The sequence below is a fragment of the Ciona robusta genome, chromosome 3, assembly GCF_009617815.1.
Source record: "Ciona robusta chromosome 3, ASM961781v2".
NCBI classification, from domain to species: domain Eukaryota; kingdom Metazoa; phylum Chordata; class Ascidiacea; order Phlebobranchia; family Cionidae; genus Ciona; species Ciona robusta.
This window is the reverse complement of record NC_143237.1, coordinates 5,537,471-5,555,761: the sequence shown is the minus strand read 5'-3', so window position 1 is coordinate 5,555,761 and position 18,291 is coordinate 5,537,471. Positions and strand designations below refer to the sequence as shown.

The 18,291-nt window shown below is 36.7% G+C and overlaps 2 protein-coding genes, 5 non-coding genes and 1 pseudogene across 9 annotated transcripts; 4 read left to right on the top strand and 4 right to left on the bottom strand.

Annotated features, from left to right (window-relative positions):
* Positions 1 to 47: 47 nt before the first annotated feature.
* On the top strand, positions 48 to 5,813 carry LOC149738498 (transcription initiation factor TFIID subunit 4-like). Of its 3 annotated transcripts, XM_089875392.1 has the most exons (15): positions 48 to 186; positions 639 to 1,065; positions 1,189 to 1,280; positions 1,739 to 1,837; positions 1,936 to 2,007; positions 2,120 to 2,200; positions 2,265 to 2,396; positions 2,780 to 2,953; positions 3,124 to 3,353; positions 3,656 to 3,825; positions 4,218 to 4,351; positions 4,703 to 4,828; positions 4,964 to 5,143; positions 5,256 to 5,297; positions 5,382 to 5,813. In XM_089875392.1, exons 2-15 carry the CDS (start codon positions 726 to 728, stop codon positions 5,487 to 5,489), a joined length of 1,980 nt encoding a protein of 659 aa, XP_089731518.1. In that variant the 5' UTR covers positions 48 to 186; positions 639 to 725; the 3' UTR covers positions 5,490 to 5,813. The 3 variants fall into 3 exon arrangements, with proteins under 3 accessions (XP_089731518.1, XP_089731519.1, XP_089731520.1); XM_089875393.1 differs by lacking the exon at positions 48 to 186 and having other exon boundaries at positions 197 to 1,065; positions 1,742 to 1,837; XM_089875394.1 differs by lacking the exon at positions 48 to 186 and having other exon boundaries at positions 198 to 1,065; positions 2,780 to 2,923.
* A 298-nt stretch (positions 5,814 to 6,111) lies between these two features.
* LOC149738497 (alpha-galactosidase MYORG-like) lies at positions 6,112 to 9,945 on the top strand. Its single transcript, XM_089875402.1, has 4 exons — positions 6,112 to 7,127; positions 7,227 to 7,759; positions 8,406 to 8,586; positions 8,829 to 9,945. Exons 1-4 carry the CDS (start codon positions 6,837 to 6,839, stop codon positions 9,873 to 9,875), a joined length of 2,052 nt encoding a protein of 683 aa, XP_089731528.1. The 5' UTR covers positions 6,112 to 6,836; the 3' UTR covers positions 9,876 to 9,945.
* A 62-nt stretch (positions 9,946 to 10,007) lies between these two features.
* On the bottom strand, positions 10,008 to 10,079 carry Trnat-cgu (transfer RNA threonine (anticodon CGU)). The gene has a single exon. It is a non-coding gene; the product is annotated as a tRNA-Thr (tRNA).
* Positions 10,080 to 10,104: 25 nt separating this feature from the next.
* LOC149738495 (uncharacterized) lies at positions 10,105 to 11,392 on the bottom strand (annotated as a pseudogene).
* A 2,533-nt stretch (positions 11,393 to 13,925) lies between these two features.
* Positions 13,926 to 13,997, bottom strand: Trnat-cgu (transfer RNA threonine (anticodon CGU)). The gene has a single exon. It is a non-coding gene; the product is annotated as a tRNA-Thr (tRNA).
* A 501-nt stretch (positions 13,998 to 14,498) lies between these two features.
* Trnat-cgu (transfer RNA threonine (anticodon CGU)) lies at positions 14,499 to 14,570 on the bottom strand. Its single transcript has one exon. It is a non-coding gene; the product is annotated as a tRNA-Thr (tRNA).
* A 356-nt stretch (positions 14,571 to 14,926) lies between these two features.
* Trnat-cgu (transfer RNA threonine (anticodon CGU)) lies at positions 14,927 to 14,998 on the top strand. The gene has a single exon. It is a non-coding gene; the product is annotated as a tRNA-Thr (tRNA).
* Positions 14,999 to 16,003: 1,005 nt separating this feature from the next.
* Trnat-cgu (transfer RNA threonine (anticodon CGU)) lies at positions 16,004 to 16,075 on the top strand. The gene has a single exon. It is a non-coding gene; the product is annotated as a tRNA-Thr (tRNA).
* The last annotated feature ends 2,216 nt before the right edge of the window (positions 16,076 to 18,291 follow it).

Genomic DNA, 18,291 nt, shown 5'->3' with positions numbered 1-18,291 from the left:
CAATATTCTGCTAAAATTTAGTCTTTTTATTTGATGTGTTAATGATATCCCCCTTACGTAATAAATTTTTAACTGTCCCTGGCTGGTCGAGATTGCGCATGCGCACTTCATTTTAAAGATGAGCGGGTACAGCAACGATGGCGTAGTTTGCGGCACAAATTTCATTCCGAGTTGGTTGTTCTACGGGTAAGTTAATGCCTTTAAAATAAAGCAAGCATGCGCTCATATTTGTTATGCAGAACTATACAGATTATTTATTGATATTTAAAATGTGGAAGAGGTACAGATGTAGTAAATAAACTTAAATTGTTTTTCATTTTTCGTAATGCAATTTTCAGCTTTTTCAGTAAGATTTCAGTTGTATTATGATTTTGTACAAATACCCTGTAAAGCTCTGTTTGTTTTTGTTGTAAACACGAATAACAGTTGTACCGTATAACATAGTTATGTAACTAATTCATAATTTATTTAAGTTTAAGAAATAATTTAAAATTTAAGAAAGTAATTAAGTACATGTCTATCTTTTACATAAAAGTATGCTATGTAGGATATAAGATTGTTATGTACAGTTGATTGTATTGATAACAACGTTACTGAGGCAACTTCAGGTCATTGTTTAAACTTCAATATTCCAATAGTATACATATATAGAAGCGGAACTAAGCAATTGATTGTTCAAAGTAATACGGCTGACAGTGGTGTACCCATGAAATTTAAAGTGTATTATGCCGGAGGTGTTCTGTGTAACTACTGCCCCGAATCCTGTTAATGTTACAACAAGGGTCATGACTTCAGTTGGCGGAGTAACGAATCCCTCTGCTACATACGTTTCCATTAATGCTCACACAAGCAACAATAATGCCATGAGCACAACAGCTCCATTGAAGCCGACACCAGGCTCCACATCCAGCGGCACAAAGTACATACAACTTCAGTCAGTTCGCAGCTCACCAGGACTTGCCCCAGCTCGAGCAGCGTCGCCACAACTAATTGGCACCCCAACCACTATTCAAGGAGTCCCATCTAGGCCCCGCACCCCAAACTCAGGCTTGGCTATTCCACCTGGTATGTGCTGTAAACTCTGAACTTTTATAGTATATATATTTAAAAAAGCTTATGTGAAAATAATGATAACATTTCTATGTTTGTGACACTTTTGTGTATAATTTGTAACGTATATGTAAACAGGTATGGTGCTGACACGTGGTACAAATGGTCAAATAATGATTGTTAACGGCAATCCAACTACATCTGGACAGCAAGTCACAGGTTCAAACCAGGTGTGTAGGATGATTTACATTTCTTTTTCATATCAGTGTTTGTTTTTAATATAGCATTGCTCATGGGTGTCTTGTTTTAAAGTGTTGAAGTAAACCTTTGGTGACATTCTAAAATGCAATTACATTCATAGTCAGCGTGTTTTAATGTGAGGAATGCTGTATGCTTTTTGTTCTCTGGTTGGTATAGAAACCAAACAGCAGGGTAAAATTAGGTTGAAAATTTTGGCATAATGTGTTATCTAGGTAAACATAACATGTGTACTGTTTTTTTTATCAGTACTTTTTATTATGTTCTATATGTATTGTTCTATCACTTGTTTTATGAGTGAAATTTTGAAGTATAGCGTGTGAGATGAAATGGTATTTACTATTTAGGCTGGAGTTGTCCCATTACCCTCACCTTACACCAAAGATTCCACATAATTTTTGCTTGATTATATATGTTGATATTGTTGCAGCAGACAGGAACACCAGCAGCGCGAACCGTCACCACCATCGCAGCTACCAGTCTTTCATCCGTTACAACTGTCGGGAAACCTGTACCTGTTGCATCTTCTGTAAGTGAAATATATGCTTTCACATGAGGATATTATTTTAATGTCATTTTGCTTCTTTAATTACATGCGTCAGTGATTAAATAATATTGTATTGACAGGTAACTCAAGTTTCCAAAGCACAAGAAACAAAATTACCTCAAGCTAAAGCAGCTCCCATAACTTTATCGCAAGTAAGCAAACCTAAATATAATTGTTTCAAATTGTAATGTAAGTATTTGATTTACCCATTTAGATTTTCACATGTGTACTGTATACAGTGTAATTCAAACTTTGCTTTTTCAGGATGATATTGTAAATGTAAACAAATGCAGAAATTTCTTAACCACCCTGATTAAGCTTGCTTCAACTGGCGGACAACTCCAGGTACTTAAGTCTTTCAAAATAAAATCTTTACAAACAACCAATTTGATAACCTTATTTTATAAAGGAAACTGTACGGAATGTAAAGGCTCTAGTGCAAAACTTAATTGATGATAAAATATGCCCGGAAGATTTTACAAAGCGTTTACAAGTTGAACTGAACTCCTCACCCCAACCTTATCTTGTACCATTTTTAAAGGTAGGCGCTTTTTTATTCTAAATTTTGTTGTTTTGAAGTGGAGGTTTAGGCCAGGCCATAAAATGCAATAATTCTATTTTTTTTTGTAATTTGTAGTAAGCAAATTCTAAACCTAGTAGGTTACTACCTGAACAAACTTTGACTTGCATGTGGTATGGTGGTATGCATACTTTAATTTGAAAATGACCACTTTTTAGAGTTTTTTTTTCCATAAAAGAGTCAAACTTTCAATACATTTGACATTTTAGGTAGATTATGTAACTTATCAACCAAATCAAGCAGTGTTCAAATATTATTTCTGCAAACAAATATTTGCTGTAAATTTATCATGTGTTTACTTTTAACTTACTTTTTAATTAATACTATTTTTTTATTGATTGTAGAAAAGTTTGCCGCTACTTCGCTTGACAATGATGCAGCAGAATCAAGGTGGGGCTTCCCCTGCTGTTGCAGCAGCCGCACAACGTGTCTCCACGCTCTCCGATCCGAAATCTGCTGTTGCTGGAAAACCAAAACCTGTGAACAAGGTTGTAAGACCTGTGGCAAAGAACATGAGGGTAAACCAGAAAGTCAGCGAGAGGGCACTCTTCAAAAAGCTCACAATGTTTAAATTCTTATTTCAGTTTGAGATAATAGAGAGGTTGAGAATTGGGAAAGAAAGTTTTAAAAACTGGACATTTTCTGTGTGAAAATTTTGAAAGATTGTCAACTTTTTGTTTATTTACAGAGCAATGTACCCGACATAAGACTTCCAAGGGTAACCTCCAATGCCCCCCCAATGAAGCATCCATCTCTGCAAAACCCACAACCCCACAACTCATTTCACCCACCACCTCACCCATCCTCTGTATCGGGGGCTCGTACATCGTCACTCACAGCGATGGGTCGTCCAATTTCAGTGATGTCAAATCGAGCTGGGCAAAGGTGGAATGCTACAGGGTCAGGTGGAACATACAAGTGAGCATTACTAAATCTTGATTTGGCATTGTACAGAATACATATGATATACCACTTTCTTACTCAAATAAAATACTCAAATCAAATATGTTAATTGTATATGGACCTTTACCTTCACTCTCACGAATTATTGTCACAGTGATGCATAATGGAAATAAAATAATTGATTAGGATTTATTTTATTGTGCACTTTCCTTTTACATTAACTCAATTAAATTAATTCAGGTGCAACACGATATTCAATCCTTTTCAATATAATGTTGGCCTCTCTTTTTTCAATATTTTTTCTTCTTGTGCTGCAGAGATGATGATGACATCAATGATGTAGCTTCCATGGCTGGTGTGAACTTATCTGAAGAAAGTGCTCGCATATTAGCAACCAACTCTGAGCTAGTTGGCACACAAACCAGGTCCTGTCAAGACGATGCTGTTCTCAATGCACCTGTACTTCAGAAACGAATGACAGAAATAGGTGAGTCGTGTTATGTTAAACTTAAGTTATATGATAGCTTAGGGGTTCAGGTTTTTTGATAATTTCTTGACAATAAACCGGTTGTTGGTTTTTGTGATAGGACACTGCAGTTTATTGCAGTGATCTAAATTATATATTTTCTTGGGTTCATTGCCCCATCTTCGGTGATGGAAATTTAAGGGTTAAAAATTAAGGGGCTGATTGTCCCTTCTAATAAAATATATTCTCTTAAAATAAGGTTAATTTGCAAAAAAAGTTTTTGTTGTATTTTGAAAGTAGTAATGTAAACACCTTACACCTCAATACAATGTTTGATTTGTTCTTGCTGCATATTATGTATTGCTTTATGTTCCGTAATTATGTATTGACTATTTATTGTATATTCCTCACAGCTGCACGCAACCCAGAGATTCAGCATATTCACGCTGATGCAGTCAAGTTTTTGTCATGTGCAGCTGAAACGAGGATAAAAGATTTACTGGAGAAAGTGGCCGCTGTTGTTTGCCATAGAATGACAAACTTTAAGGTGGGTTTGTTGGCACTTAAGTTTGTATTTTGATTCTTTTTAGTATTAGTAAGTTGTATTGTTACTTCTGCTACCAGGCATTGTATAAATATTATATTAGTGGCTCATTAGAAGTCTTCCCTGATGAAGTCTTGTCTTATGGCAGACGAAATGTTGGATATAAACTACGTTTTTAATATACCAGATGAGCCACTAATATAATATTTAGTAAATTGTATTTGTATGGGGTACGGTAGTAGGCATATTAGTATGGGTATGGGATGGGATGGGATGGGTAAAAACCGTAAAATTGTATTTCATTTTTTAATATTAATTTGTTTTTAAACTCCATCAATTTTATGTTTTTCTTAGGAGGAGGAGCATTACAAGGCTTGCTCCGATGTAAAGATGCAGCTCAAGTTTCTCCAAGAACTTGATCAAATTGAGAAGAAAAAGCATGACGAGGCAGAACGAGACATTCTCATGAGGGCGATAAAGGTAAGAAGAAAAATGCAATTTCCATAAACTTTATTTAAATTCGGATTAAAGGTTTGCTGTTACTACTTACAAGGTGCTTCTGTTAATTAAAAAATTGCCTCGGCACTGTTTAAACGTTATGATCATTGTCAACAGAGTCGCTCGAAAAACGACAATCCTGAGCAACTCCGGTTAAAGGAGCGAGCTAAAGAGATGCAACAACTAGAACTTGAAAAGATGCAGATTCGAAATGCTGATGAGACCGCTCGAAACGCCATCGGACCAAGGAAAAAGAAAGCTCGTATTGATTCACCACTTGCCTCTGGTTTAAATGATGTGAGTTACAATTATAAGCATTCTTACAAAACAAGCTTTGATAAATGCAGAGAAGTTACCAACATGTTTGCTTTTGAAATAACTGATCATCATTATTTATATTTTCATGCAGACGATCAACCATATAAACACTCCTTCTTCATCGAGAGGAACGGTAAGTTAATGTCTGTTCACGTTAAAGCTCAACAAATCAACGTGCTTGCCTGAACAACTGTGAAAACTTTCGTTTGTCTTTCAGGCGAGATCTCGGATGAAACGAGTAAACCTGCGTGATCTCATCTTTGTCATGGAGCATGAGAAGGGCTTGTGCCGAACTAAGTCACTATACGCTTCCTATTTAAAATAACAGAACCCGATTCTACTCAGCATAAACGCAGAGTGCGGCGTTGGCTTGACTGCCTTTTAACCCAATCTTGGGCAGGGCGTCAGTTGAGGGCGCTAGAGGACCGCCTGAGCACTCCCTCCCAATGCACTTGACTCACACCTCAGATTATCACCAACAATTTCACCACTGGCCAAATGTTCCAACGCGGAAACAGTTGAGCAATCAACAACTAAGTAGATTGAAAGATTTTCTAAAAAGTAATTTCATTCATTGATTTTTTACAGACAGAGACACTTTGTAAGGTGTTAATTTTTCATGGAATAAATATGGTTCCGTACATTCTGAGCACAGTCGAATCTAAATATCATATCAAATCTTAAAAAGTCTTGTTGGTTTATTTAGTAGAAACTCGTCAATGTAAAGTATAAGCCGCGTAGACGGTTCCCCATAAACTAGGGTGATTTTCCAATTTCCAAATGATTAAGAATTGCTCCTGCGGGAAATCGCTGTGCACAAAAGATGTCCAGTCGACCTTCATAAATGTAACTTGTTTTATCCTCGCGTAACCGACAATCGTTGACAATTTCCACAACCCATGGGGAAAAACTGGTTTGTCGCAATTACCGTGTTTCACCAAAGAACACTTACGACCACGATAGCGGCAGCCACCAACTTCGGCAGCGACGAGAATTGAAACCTGTAACTTCTGCGTCATAGACACGCGTGCTAACCATAGTGCCGCAAATTCGAATTAACTGAGGATAAAATACTCGTGTTGATTTAAATTTATTGCCTTATGTTTACGAATAAACATTAGCAGGCTGCAACGCGTTGGAGATGCACGTTAATATTTAATAGTGAGTCACTCGTGCAGTTGGTTTTTGAATTACTTCAGTTTTACACAGCTATTTTGTTGATATGTATATAGTTTGACAGTATTTTTACGACAACAGAAACACGCACCAAAGCCAATTACTTTTTTTAACTATTAAAGATCAGTGTTAAAAAGAAGCAGTATTTTTTTAAAGAGCGAAAAGGCTTATTAGTAAGATGCTGATTTTAATTGCTCGCCAAGTCATATAAAACGAGCGAGTTTTTGTAGTTTGCGAGAAACCATTATTCCAAAATTGTGGTTTAATGTAATCGGTATTTCGTAGTTTGATTTTGCTATATGTATAGGACATGAGAAAAATCAACAGCAGCAAATTCATAGTATCACACAAAAAAACGTCATATATTTTGTTTTTTGAAGTAATGGGTAATACTAGTACCTTTCTCCCACTCTACTTTAATCACCTGTCGGGCAAATAAGCAATCAGAAAAAAATAAACAGCTTGAATCAACCTACTTCACGTTAGGAAACTTGCGATGCGACTGTTTGCTGTCGCGTTGCTTGGAGTAGTTGTGACTGTTCTTGTTGCTGCATTGTGTGTTGTTCTCATACCCGTGAACAAAGACAGTAATTCTCCACAACAATCATACCAGATTACAACCGAAGGAAAACTAACGTGGTTTTTGGCTTCGAAGGAGGTGCTTGCAATACAATCGTCAATTTTTCAGTTTACGAAAGGGGAATTCGTAACGGCTACAAATAGTTTGGGATGTGATGAAGTCGCCGCTGTTGTAAAAGATGTAACAACAGATGATGAAGCAATACAGGTGAGAAGCTGTTTAATCCATGAACGTACAAACCGAAAAAAATACAGGTGAATATATCGACATAAAAGGCGCTTATTTTTTTGTTTTAAATACTCGCAGTGCTATGAAATATCTACCGAACGAGGTGGTTCAAATAGTTGCGTGTCGTCGGGTAAGGTCGAAGTCAAAGATTGTCTCGCAATGAGCACAACAAATGAAGATCAGGTGTTTTGGTACGGTGGTGCTGAGATGATCACGCAGAAGTGGCCACTAAATGAAATCAACATGAAAAGGGGGGCGTCATTTTTATCATCAGACCTACCCAAACGATACGGCAACGTACTTGAACGCTATTTTCTATCTTCCAAAGGCGTTGCAGTTTACATACACCAAGATGTTCCACTTTATGTCTCGATCGACTTGAATCAAGGAATTTGTTTAGAGGCGAATTATGATAAGTCAAGTCTCGTTGGACCTACTTTTCTCTACGACGACGGTCATTCAACTAAGTTGTCTTACACTGTCTGTATCGGAAAAGACCCCAAAACTGTTCATCAGTTTATGACACGTTTGAACGGTGGTTTCATCGCTCGTCCAACGCAATTGCCCGATCTGAAAATGATGCAAGACCCGATATGGTCAACCTGGGCAAGGTAAACTACATTTTTACTTTACCAGCACTGACTGAAAGTTGAAATGTTTATGAGTTTTATTGAATGGTGAATAAGTCGCGTCAGTGCACGTGAAAGCGTGAAAGCGCATATGAATGTAAAACAATAGGTTAAAATCAAAACCATTCAGATTTTATCTAGGGGCCAATATTCGATCGAGTCCGAATATTCGATGACTTGGTTTAAGCCCAAGATGGGTGTATAGTGAACTTACGGTGCAACGCGCGTTGTGGGACAATTTGTGGTGGTTTGACGTAACCCTTGACTTAACACTACGAATTTAAATTAATATCGTCATGACCTACTTTAAAACATATTTACTATAAGTCTATAATACATAAAACAAAAGGCTATTCACTTCATATTAAATCGTAAAAAAGTGTCTTCGCCCAAATGTACGCCCACAATGGTAAAGCATCAACGATTTCTATAACTAAATATATATAGCAAGATTCTTAACTTTGTGTGCCAAAAGGTTATGAGCAATTAGTTATCATTTATTCTAAAAAGCATGTGTTCTGTTCAATTGTAAATCTTCAGTCTATATCATGTGTGTCGAAAGCAGATTAAAAAATTTCAAGTGTGTCGTAATTTTACCAACAAGCATGATAACCATACTTACTTACAGATACAAGTCGGACATCAACCAGAGCGTAGTTGAATCTTTCGTGAACGAAATTCTTGAACATAACTTTACGAACAGCCAAGTTGAAATAGATGATGGTTACGAAGACGAATATGGAGATTTTACATTTGATGTAAAGAAATTTCCGGATGCAAAGGCAATGGTATCCAAACTCCATGACAAGGCAAGTTGATCCCTTTGAAACACTTTGTAAAATAATCTTGTACCACCTCATGAGACGATTTTGTTTGATTTCCAATCAATGTTTATATTAAAAGTTTTTAATGTTGATTAATAACACATTGAAGCTATTTGACTATAGGATACCTTTCTATATATAGCAGCATTCTTTGTAGATTTTGCTCTATAATACAATGTCCAACGTAAATATTACTCACTTAAAATAAAACCATCTAATTTCTAAAGGGATTTCGGGTTACGACTTGGGTTACACCTTTTATCAACCTAGCTTCGAGAAACTATCGTACAGCTCGTTCATCCGGCTACTTGGTTCCGGAGACTGAAGACGGTTCGCCTGCTGTGATCCGTTGGTGGAATGGGAGAGGCTCTGTTGTTGATTTTACAAACCCCTCCGCGGCCAAGTGGTACAGCGACTATCTGAGCAGCGTGAAGGCGGAATACGGTCTCGATTCGTTCAAGTTTGACGCCGGAGAGACGACCTACTTGCCTAAATCTGGTCTTAATTTTACATATCGACGGGACAGTAATCCTAGTGAGTTCACGAAGATGTATACAAAGGCCGCTTACCAAGTTGGAGAAAATATGATGGAGATGAGATCCTCTTGGAAGACACAAGGTTACAACTTCTACATGAGGCTCATGGACAAAGGTTCGAGTTGGGGAGAACTGCGGGGATTTCTTACTGTAATTCCAACAGCGCTTACGTTTAGCGTGCTGGGTTATCCATTTGTTTTGCCAGATATGATCGGAGGTAATGCGTATGTGTTTGGTACAAACAATGACAACAAGCCAAGTAGAGAACTTTACATTCGGTGGATTGAACTAAGCGCCTTTCTACCGTGCATGCAGTTTTCCATTTCACCATGGCAATACGATGAAGAAGTGACAAAAATCGCGCAGTATTACGTCACGTTGCATCGTACTGTGGTCTACGAGGAACTGGTTCGTGCATCAAATGCTTATATAAAAGGCGAATCCACTCTGCTCGTTTCGCCTCTTTGGTTTTACGCAGATATTGGTGACGTTACAGCGTTGACGGTGGATGACCAGTTTATTGTGGGTGACAAGTTTTTGGTAGCACCAGTATTGATTCAGGGAGCTGTCAGTAGAAATATATATCTTCCTGGTTCTTCCCAACGGTGGTTGGATAGAATGAGACCTGAATGTGAGGACATCAGTATTTCTGGCTGTCTAATTACCGGTGGGCAATGGATTCTTTCATATTCTGTGCAGTTGCATCAGATTTCGTGGTGGGAAAGAATTACAAAGTGATTTTTGTACAACTGGCATGAATGGCTCCAATACACTAACGGATGACAAAATTTGCAATACCATGCCGATTTCTAGTGTCATTACTATATTGTACTTCAATTATCGTTACATAATTGTAATACACAAATATGATGCCTCCAGTGAGGATTGAACTCACGATCCCTGGTTTACGAGACCAGTGCTCTGCCACTGAGCTATAGAGGCTTATGATCGCAACACATAAATACATAACAAAACGTGACCAATCGAATTATTGGTGAATGGAGTAGGGCGGGGAAGACGGGAAGTCTTTAGCACATAATATCCAAATTCTTGACCGTGTTTTAAAACAGTTAACAATTGAATATGTTTTGTGTACTACGAAATGAGAGGAGAAAGAATAATGAAAAGATGTCCCATCTTCTCCCACCCTACTATATAGCTATATTTCATCATCAATTGGTTGCATATCGCTGTCAATATGAGAGAATACCTTTTCATCTGTGATAATACCACGCGAAACAATGATATCGATTATGATGTTATATATATACACTAAATACAACATATTAACATTTGTTAATGACGTAACGATATTCATTGTGATAATTATAACAAAACGAACAGTTGTGACGAAGTTATTGTATTTGACGATTTGCATCCTTCAGGAACTGAATGCTGTTGGAAACCCATTTGGCTCTTAGATCATCGTCGATATCCTCAGCTTTCCCGTAGGCTGCAATAGCTTTGCGGAAATATTCGCAGGCATCGTTTGGTCGTGAAGTCTGTTCATACGTGTAACCGAGATTGTTCAAAAAATTTCCGTACACTTAATAAGTTGCAGCTCCCTGCTGGAACACCCTCTCCATTATAGCGATTGCTTCTTTTATAGTTTTTTCGCAACCACTAAAGTTATCAACTAAACCTTCACTGCGTTCGATCCGATGCAAACACCAAACTTCCCACAAACAGCGATCTTTCTCATTAACGTCAACAGATCGTCGAATCATTTCTCGCATGTCATGCATCAGTGGAATCACGTGGGTTCGAATGATCGATTTCAATTCTTTGTTACGTGATAACATTGCCTCGATCGATTCTTTGATACCATTTGCGCAGTTCTTTATCCCGATCAAACCTGCTTTTGATTGATTTCCATAAAATTCGGCAGCGATATGATAAAACAAAACTGCTTCCATATGTCTACCGTTACCCTTGATAGTGTCAGCAAACGTTTGGATTTTATTTGGTGTGGAATGCAATTTCTCTTTTAATAGCTTCTTCAGTTGATCTCTAAATTGAGTCGCTTCTCCAATAAACATCCAATGCCAATAAACTTTAGCCAGATCATTAAATCCAATATTAGCTGGGTCGAATCTTGAACCATAGGATAAAGCTTCATGGTAGATTTCTTCTTGTAGCAGTCGACCGACATCTTAATAACATTATCGATTCAATAAACCGCGTGAATATAACTTCAATAAATCACGTGTAAAAACAAGAGAACATGGTCCTAATGAATACGCACGTACGTCACGACTTAAAAAGATATTACTTAAATATCTATTGAAATATATATATATATATATATATATATATATATATGTCTTGCACAACTATACATTTGATTAACTAGCCTGAACTAAGTAACCTAAAATATTTAACTTTGAGCAATAAACAAGATCTACATGATGGTCCAGCAAATTTCTTCCACGCCACCATTGGATATTTTATTTTATTATATATTTTGCTGAATATTTTTATTAATATACCTTGTGGGTAAATTCGCATATCTTGTAATGGTGACGTAGCTTGCGATAGGCTTGGTTGCTCAACCGTGTGAGTCACCGGCTCTGTGTTATAACTCATAAAGTAAAATATAACAGCAATGTAATGTTAAATAAGCACAGAAGTTGCGTCATTTACAAACTATGTTATGGATGATTGTTATTTTTCTGCGACTGGGAAATCCTACTATAACTATTAAACCTTGTACTGGAGCAATTTCCGTTAGATGTCTTTCCTAAAGACACGCATGTCCACAATGGGGGCAGTATCGAGAGTCGAAATCATAGTGCCAGTCGTGTACACTTTTTAAACTTGTTATAAAACTCATTTGTTATAAAACTCTTTTTTCACGGTGTAACAAACTAGTGACGATAAGCATATTTTAATTAACTTAGCAAGTGGTGCCACACATTACACACAACCAACCTGCACTTTCTATAGGCATTTCTGTTGATCTGAAAATACATGTCACCTGTAATTATAAGTTGATTATTCAAACAATAAACCAACAACCTAAGCAGCTGAAGTGTTAAAAACGAAAATCCAATACGCATTGAACGTTTTCGATGTTGGAAACCAACAATGGGGAATTAAGTTCTCCCACACAAGGACCAAAGCTTTATTGTTTACAAACAAGCGAAAACTGCCGGACATAAACATTACACTTTACGGAAACAGTATTACATACGTTCCACAATTTAAATATCTCGGCGTAACATTTGATAAACGACTAACCTACAAAGCGCACATAACATACATCCGAAGTAAATGCCTGCGACGTATAAATCTACTCCATATCCTTTGCAGATCGAAATGGGGAGCGCAAAAATAAGCCTTGCTTGGTATTTACCGAGCTTCGACGATACGTCCCGTCATTGAATATGGAAACGAAGCATATTTCTCTGTATCTCAGTCCAACAGAAGCGTAATACAAACCGTACAAAACAAATGTTTGCGCATTGCCACTGGAAGTATGATCAGCACACCGATTGTATATTTGCAAGCACTATGCCAGGAACCGCCAGTTTACATTCGATACCAGAACGCGTGTCTAAAATACAAACTTAAGCTTCTATCATTCCCACCAGACCGCCACAATTCGATCACACTACTACAGGCACCGACTGATGACGAATATTAATATTCATAATTAATATTTTTTAGAATTTTAAATTTTTCATTTTAGAATCGGTACCGCTGGGGTCTAGTTAGTACAGTGTCAAAATTTTAGGTTAGTGGTACCAGTAGAAGGTATCGAAAATGGCCGCTAGAATATCTGTATTCTAGGATCACCTTGGTACTCCTGTACCATGTGTTGAAATGTAAACCTACACTAGTTAACCTTGTCGTCGCTTAAAAACCTTTGTTTTTGTGAATTAGGATAAAATGTAATCACGCAGCATTATAAGTAATGTTAGAAATTAATATTATTCATATTGTGGCGGCTGCATAATGATTTATTACGAGCGGTAAACTAAAAGAGCGAGGAAACTAGAGACGCGGTGTTTATACCGAAGATAACGATAAGAAAAGGGCACTCGTTTACGCTTCGGTGCACACACGATAATTGTGCGGTTTTAAATCTAAAAATTTAGTCTACAAATTATAAATATATTATATGATTTGATTTTAATCAAGAGATTAAAGAATAAATGCTAGACTTGAGAATTGAGATAAGTGTGGGAAAGATCGCCCTAAAACAACAACAACGCCAAGAACAACTGTTCGACGAAAACGGATCTATATGATCACTACCGTATACTCAATAATTAGCATACTTTTCATTGAAGGAATGAATGTAACCTGTTTTATCCTCGCTTGGCCGGAAAACGACAGTCGTTAAACACAGGTGTTTTGTTTCATACACATCGTGCCAGCTTACGAGTTACCATGTGTGTTACTTTGTAGGTGATTATTTTTTTGGATCGTTTCATTTTTTCTATATGGATGATAATTTGGACAACCCATTAATGACCACTGGGTTGGAGCAATTGCCGTTAAGTGTCTGGCCCAATGACACATACGCGAACAACAGTAGCCGCGACGATCCATAAACTCATTACCTCTGTGTTAGAGGCAGGAGCGCTAACCACTTTACTACCGGCCGGACATAATTAACCGTCCCTATGTTCTTCCAGCGAAACAAATCGTTTGTACTTATTTTTGGACATGAATTATTAACTGTGTTTTGTTATCGGTGCAGAATAAAACATCTTGACGATACAGCGATACAGCGGCAACGAGTTACCTATAGACTGTCTCATTTACCAAGAAAAGAACCGCTGCCTCCAGTGAGAATTGAACTCACGACCCCTGGTTTACGAGACCAATGCTCTACCACTGAGCTATAGAGGCTCGCCTGTTCCAAAATAAAATCAATATGTAACAAACGTTGCAAAAACAAGGGTTTGAAGGAAAATCAGTTTTTATAAAATATACAAGCTTTACATCAAATGTTTTACAACACCGCACTACCAGACATAAGAATACAAAACAACTAACAACAAAAGTTAACATCAAATACTCTTCTACAACTCACATAGGATATTCATACTCACAGTAAAATTGGTGCGAAAAAATATCGATTAATACCAACAACGAAGCACATACCTCTAATAAAGGGCCACGTACTATAATTAGAACAAATTAAATTAAATTACGCGTCCATAAGTATTCAAGAAATAGTGCGTTTTCAATTCCTTTATAAGTTTGCTGATGGTGAGAAATCGTTCTAAGTGAGGTTAACTACTTGTGGGAGATATGATTCAAGAGTAGCTTGCAAAAGGTAACAATTTCCACATGCGATCATTGGAATGAGGTCCTTATCGCTGGAAATATTATCAAAACAGTAAACGCTGCCTCCAGTGAGGATTGAACTCACGACCCCTGGTTTACGAGACCAGTGCTCTACCACTGAGCTATAAAGGCTCTTTAGTAAAACAAATCAATATGTAACAAAAGTTGCAAGGATTATAAAATTAACGAAAATTTAGTTTATTTTAACGAAGTTGAAGATTTACATTGAAATGTTTACAGCATCACAAAAAGTAGATACTAAAATACAAGAGAGCAGAGCTCTAATGAAAGACCACGAATATTTTCAACTTACAAACTTTGTGGTGTATATTATAATTATGTTTTGCTTAATATCTTTTCTAATGACGCTGTTTCGATACTGTAAAACATTTCCATGTAAAGCATGTGCTCTGTTAAAATAAACTAAACTTTTATTAATTATTTATTTCTTGCTAGCTTTGTTACGTATTAATTTGGAGCTAACACGAGCCTTTATAGCTCAGTGGCAGAGCACTGGTCTCGTAAACCAGGGGTCGTGAGTTCAATCCTCACTGGAGGCAGAAACGTTTTTGCGAAATAAAACAACAGCGCATTAAATGACATTTGCGTTCCTACTAAGGTATTTAAGGATGGCGAGTTCAACAATGATACTTTTAACACCATATCCGAGGTCATTTTTAAGGTCAAAAAATATTTGAAGGTCGAACTACTGAGTTTTAGTCATTTATATGCTTATTTGTGCGTGTAACTAAAAAAACCAAAACATTTTTAAATAAGTCTGTGACGAAGCATGATATCATGCATCTAATGGTTGCTATCTATCATCGTTTACTACTGTATAGTTTGTTTGTTTCTCTTTCAGATGCTGTATAATACACGCAAGCTAAATAAAAAAAAATAAGCATTTATACTGTAATAACTGCTAAAACTCCGAGCAAACACTATCTAATGCGATAATTCGTCATATAACTCATCAAAACTATCTACAAATCGTACAAGCGCTGCAAAACTATTCGCCCCAGTTTCGCGAGAGGCGCCGACGGTGTCCAGGCCTGTTATAGAGGGCGCCATGGTATTCAGGGAAGTATAGAGCGACTACCCGCTTTAAAAAAAATTGTGCGTTATTTATTATTTAATTGAATCACATGTTAGCTGAAATGTTTTGAAATCGTCTTTGATGAGGTTAACTACTGGGTAATAAGATTAAAAAGTAGTTTGCAAGATTTGACCATTTCTATACGTGGTCATTGGATTAAGTTCCTTCGCTAGAAATATTTTCGAAACAAAGAAACATGATACTTAATTTAAACATTTTATAACTAATTCAATCATAAAGCACTGTATAATTTACGCAAGTTACTTCTGGTAAAATTACGGTAGTGCAACTTACAAACTTTGTGGTGTATATTATAATTATGTTTTGCTTAATATCTTTTCTAATGACGCTGTTTCGATACTGTAAAACATTTCCATGTAAAGCATGTGCTCTGTTAAAATAAATTAAACTTTTAATAATTATTTATTTCTTGCTAGGTTTGTTACGTATTAATTTGGAGCTAACACGAGCCTTTATAGCTCAGTGGTAGAGCACTGGTCTCGTAAACCAGGGGTCGTGAGTTCAATCCTCACTGGAGGCAGAAACGTTTTTGCGAAATAAAACAACAGCGCATTAAAGGACATTTGCGTTCCTACTGTTTTATTTGTTTATATTTTTTTAACTTTATATTTTTTTTATCTTTTCCATAATTCTTCGCTACCGTAATCAAGAATACAAATAAAGTTATTATATTGCTATATTATTGGTGTTTGCTGTTGTGATGCTGTAAACAATTTTGATGTAAATCATGTACATACTTAAAATAGAACAAAATTTAGGTAATTTTAGAGTATTTTCAACTTTGTTACATCGTGTTTTTAACAATTAACAACGGTTTATGGGAGTCGTGATCATACAGTTCTATAATTTTTTGAATGTACTTTGTTTACTACCCAATGGGACGAGAAAATAGACTGAAAAGATGTCCCATCTTCCCCCACCCTACTATATCAATAGGTAGCAACACCGAGCCTCTATACCTCAGTGGTAGTGCACTGGTCTCGTAAACCAGGGTCGTGAGTTCCTCACTGGTGGTACCGTATTTTACAAGTCGCACACTTAAATGAGCACGTTTTCCAGCGATGCGAGCACAAGCAATGTGCACGTTTTCAAGCGCAATATGCACATTTTTATTGAGCACAATTTTTGCAGATTGTGCGAAAAATGTTGACAATTTCTGTTGCATGGGTGCCCTAACTGAGGCTTTTAAATACCTAACTCCAGCAAAGATGCTGGCGAACAAGCAACAGCAAGAAATAAAGAACACGGAGGTATATTGATTACTTGATTTAATTATATGTTAGCTAAAAAATGTTTTGTCTTGGACGCTGCTCTAACCGACCGCTTCAGACCAGACCAGTGTAGGCTTGCTAAATTAAAATTATAATAACGTATATAGTAGGGAAAAGACGGGACACCCTTAGCCCATAATATTCAAATATCCTTACTGTGTTATAAACAATTAACAGCGGGTAATGGGAGTCGTAATGAAATATGGTCTTTGTTTACTACCAAATAGGACGAGTGGTATAAGGAAAAGATGTCACATCTCCCCCACCCTGCAGTATATAAAAGTCGAAGCAATAAAATTACACGCAGGTATTCAAGGCTCGCTTTTAATCAACACAAGGTACCAAGAAAACGTTCCAACAGTTTTACAACAAATCGTCCACGTTAACTGCTGTACAACGAAAACTTCCGGCTTTATATATAGGCCAAATGTAAACGAAAGAAAAGTCGCAATTGCGTCAGCTATAGATTAGTAAAATACGCATGAGATGTGTCAACTGGTGAGGTCACAGCAAACTACCTAAAAGCCATAAATACAACGACAAAAGAATAAATAATACGTTGCAAATATATAGCCAGCGTCTTCCGTTGACCGTAATAGTTTAAATATTTAGTTCTGTTGGGTAAGATGAGACACATTTAGCACATAATATCCAATTACTCGTCTTTGAAAAAAATTACAAAAGTCTATGGCAGTCATGAGGGTGCGGTTTTTATAATTCTTAAAATGTTCTTTGTTTACTATACCGAAAAGGAACGAGAAAATAGAATTAAAAGTTGTCCTATATCTTCTCCAACCCTGCTATAATCTTTAATAAAAGTGAAACCAGTGCTCCACCACTAAACAATATAGAGGCGGTTGAAACCAATCGAAATGTAACAAAAGTTGCATAAAATATGGAATAAACGAAAGTTTGTTTTACTTTAACGAAATGCACGCTTTTAATCAAAACTGTACAGCATTGCAACATTAGATGTTAAAATGAAAAAGAACATTTGAACAACTATATACAAGCATCAAATATGAGCCTTTCGCAATTCCCACAAGGTATTCGCAGTGAATATTGGTTCAGAAAAATATCTTGCAATGTCAAACGACGCATCCGAAACTAAATCTATTGCAGAAACGTGGAAAGATTTCTTTTTTTCTGATTCTGCTTTAAATGTAGATGAATCATAAAACTCTTTGTTGCCCAATAAAGCAAAAGTTATCCACAAACATAATTTTATCTTTGCTTCTAATTCTTTAATGAAGCTGCTATTGCAGCTACGTTTGTTCTTAGCTTGCATTTGGGAGGACACTACACGTTTTATAAGGATGTATAAGAGAACAAGCAGCTTCCAATTTAAACTGGTGTTTGACCCATTTTCGTGAATCAGCTCTAAAAATCGTGCATACGGATAAAGTTCTTCTGTAAAGTCCATTGCCACTAGCAAATATGCATGAATATTTCGTTTTATTAAGTA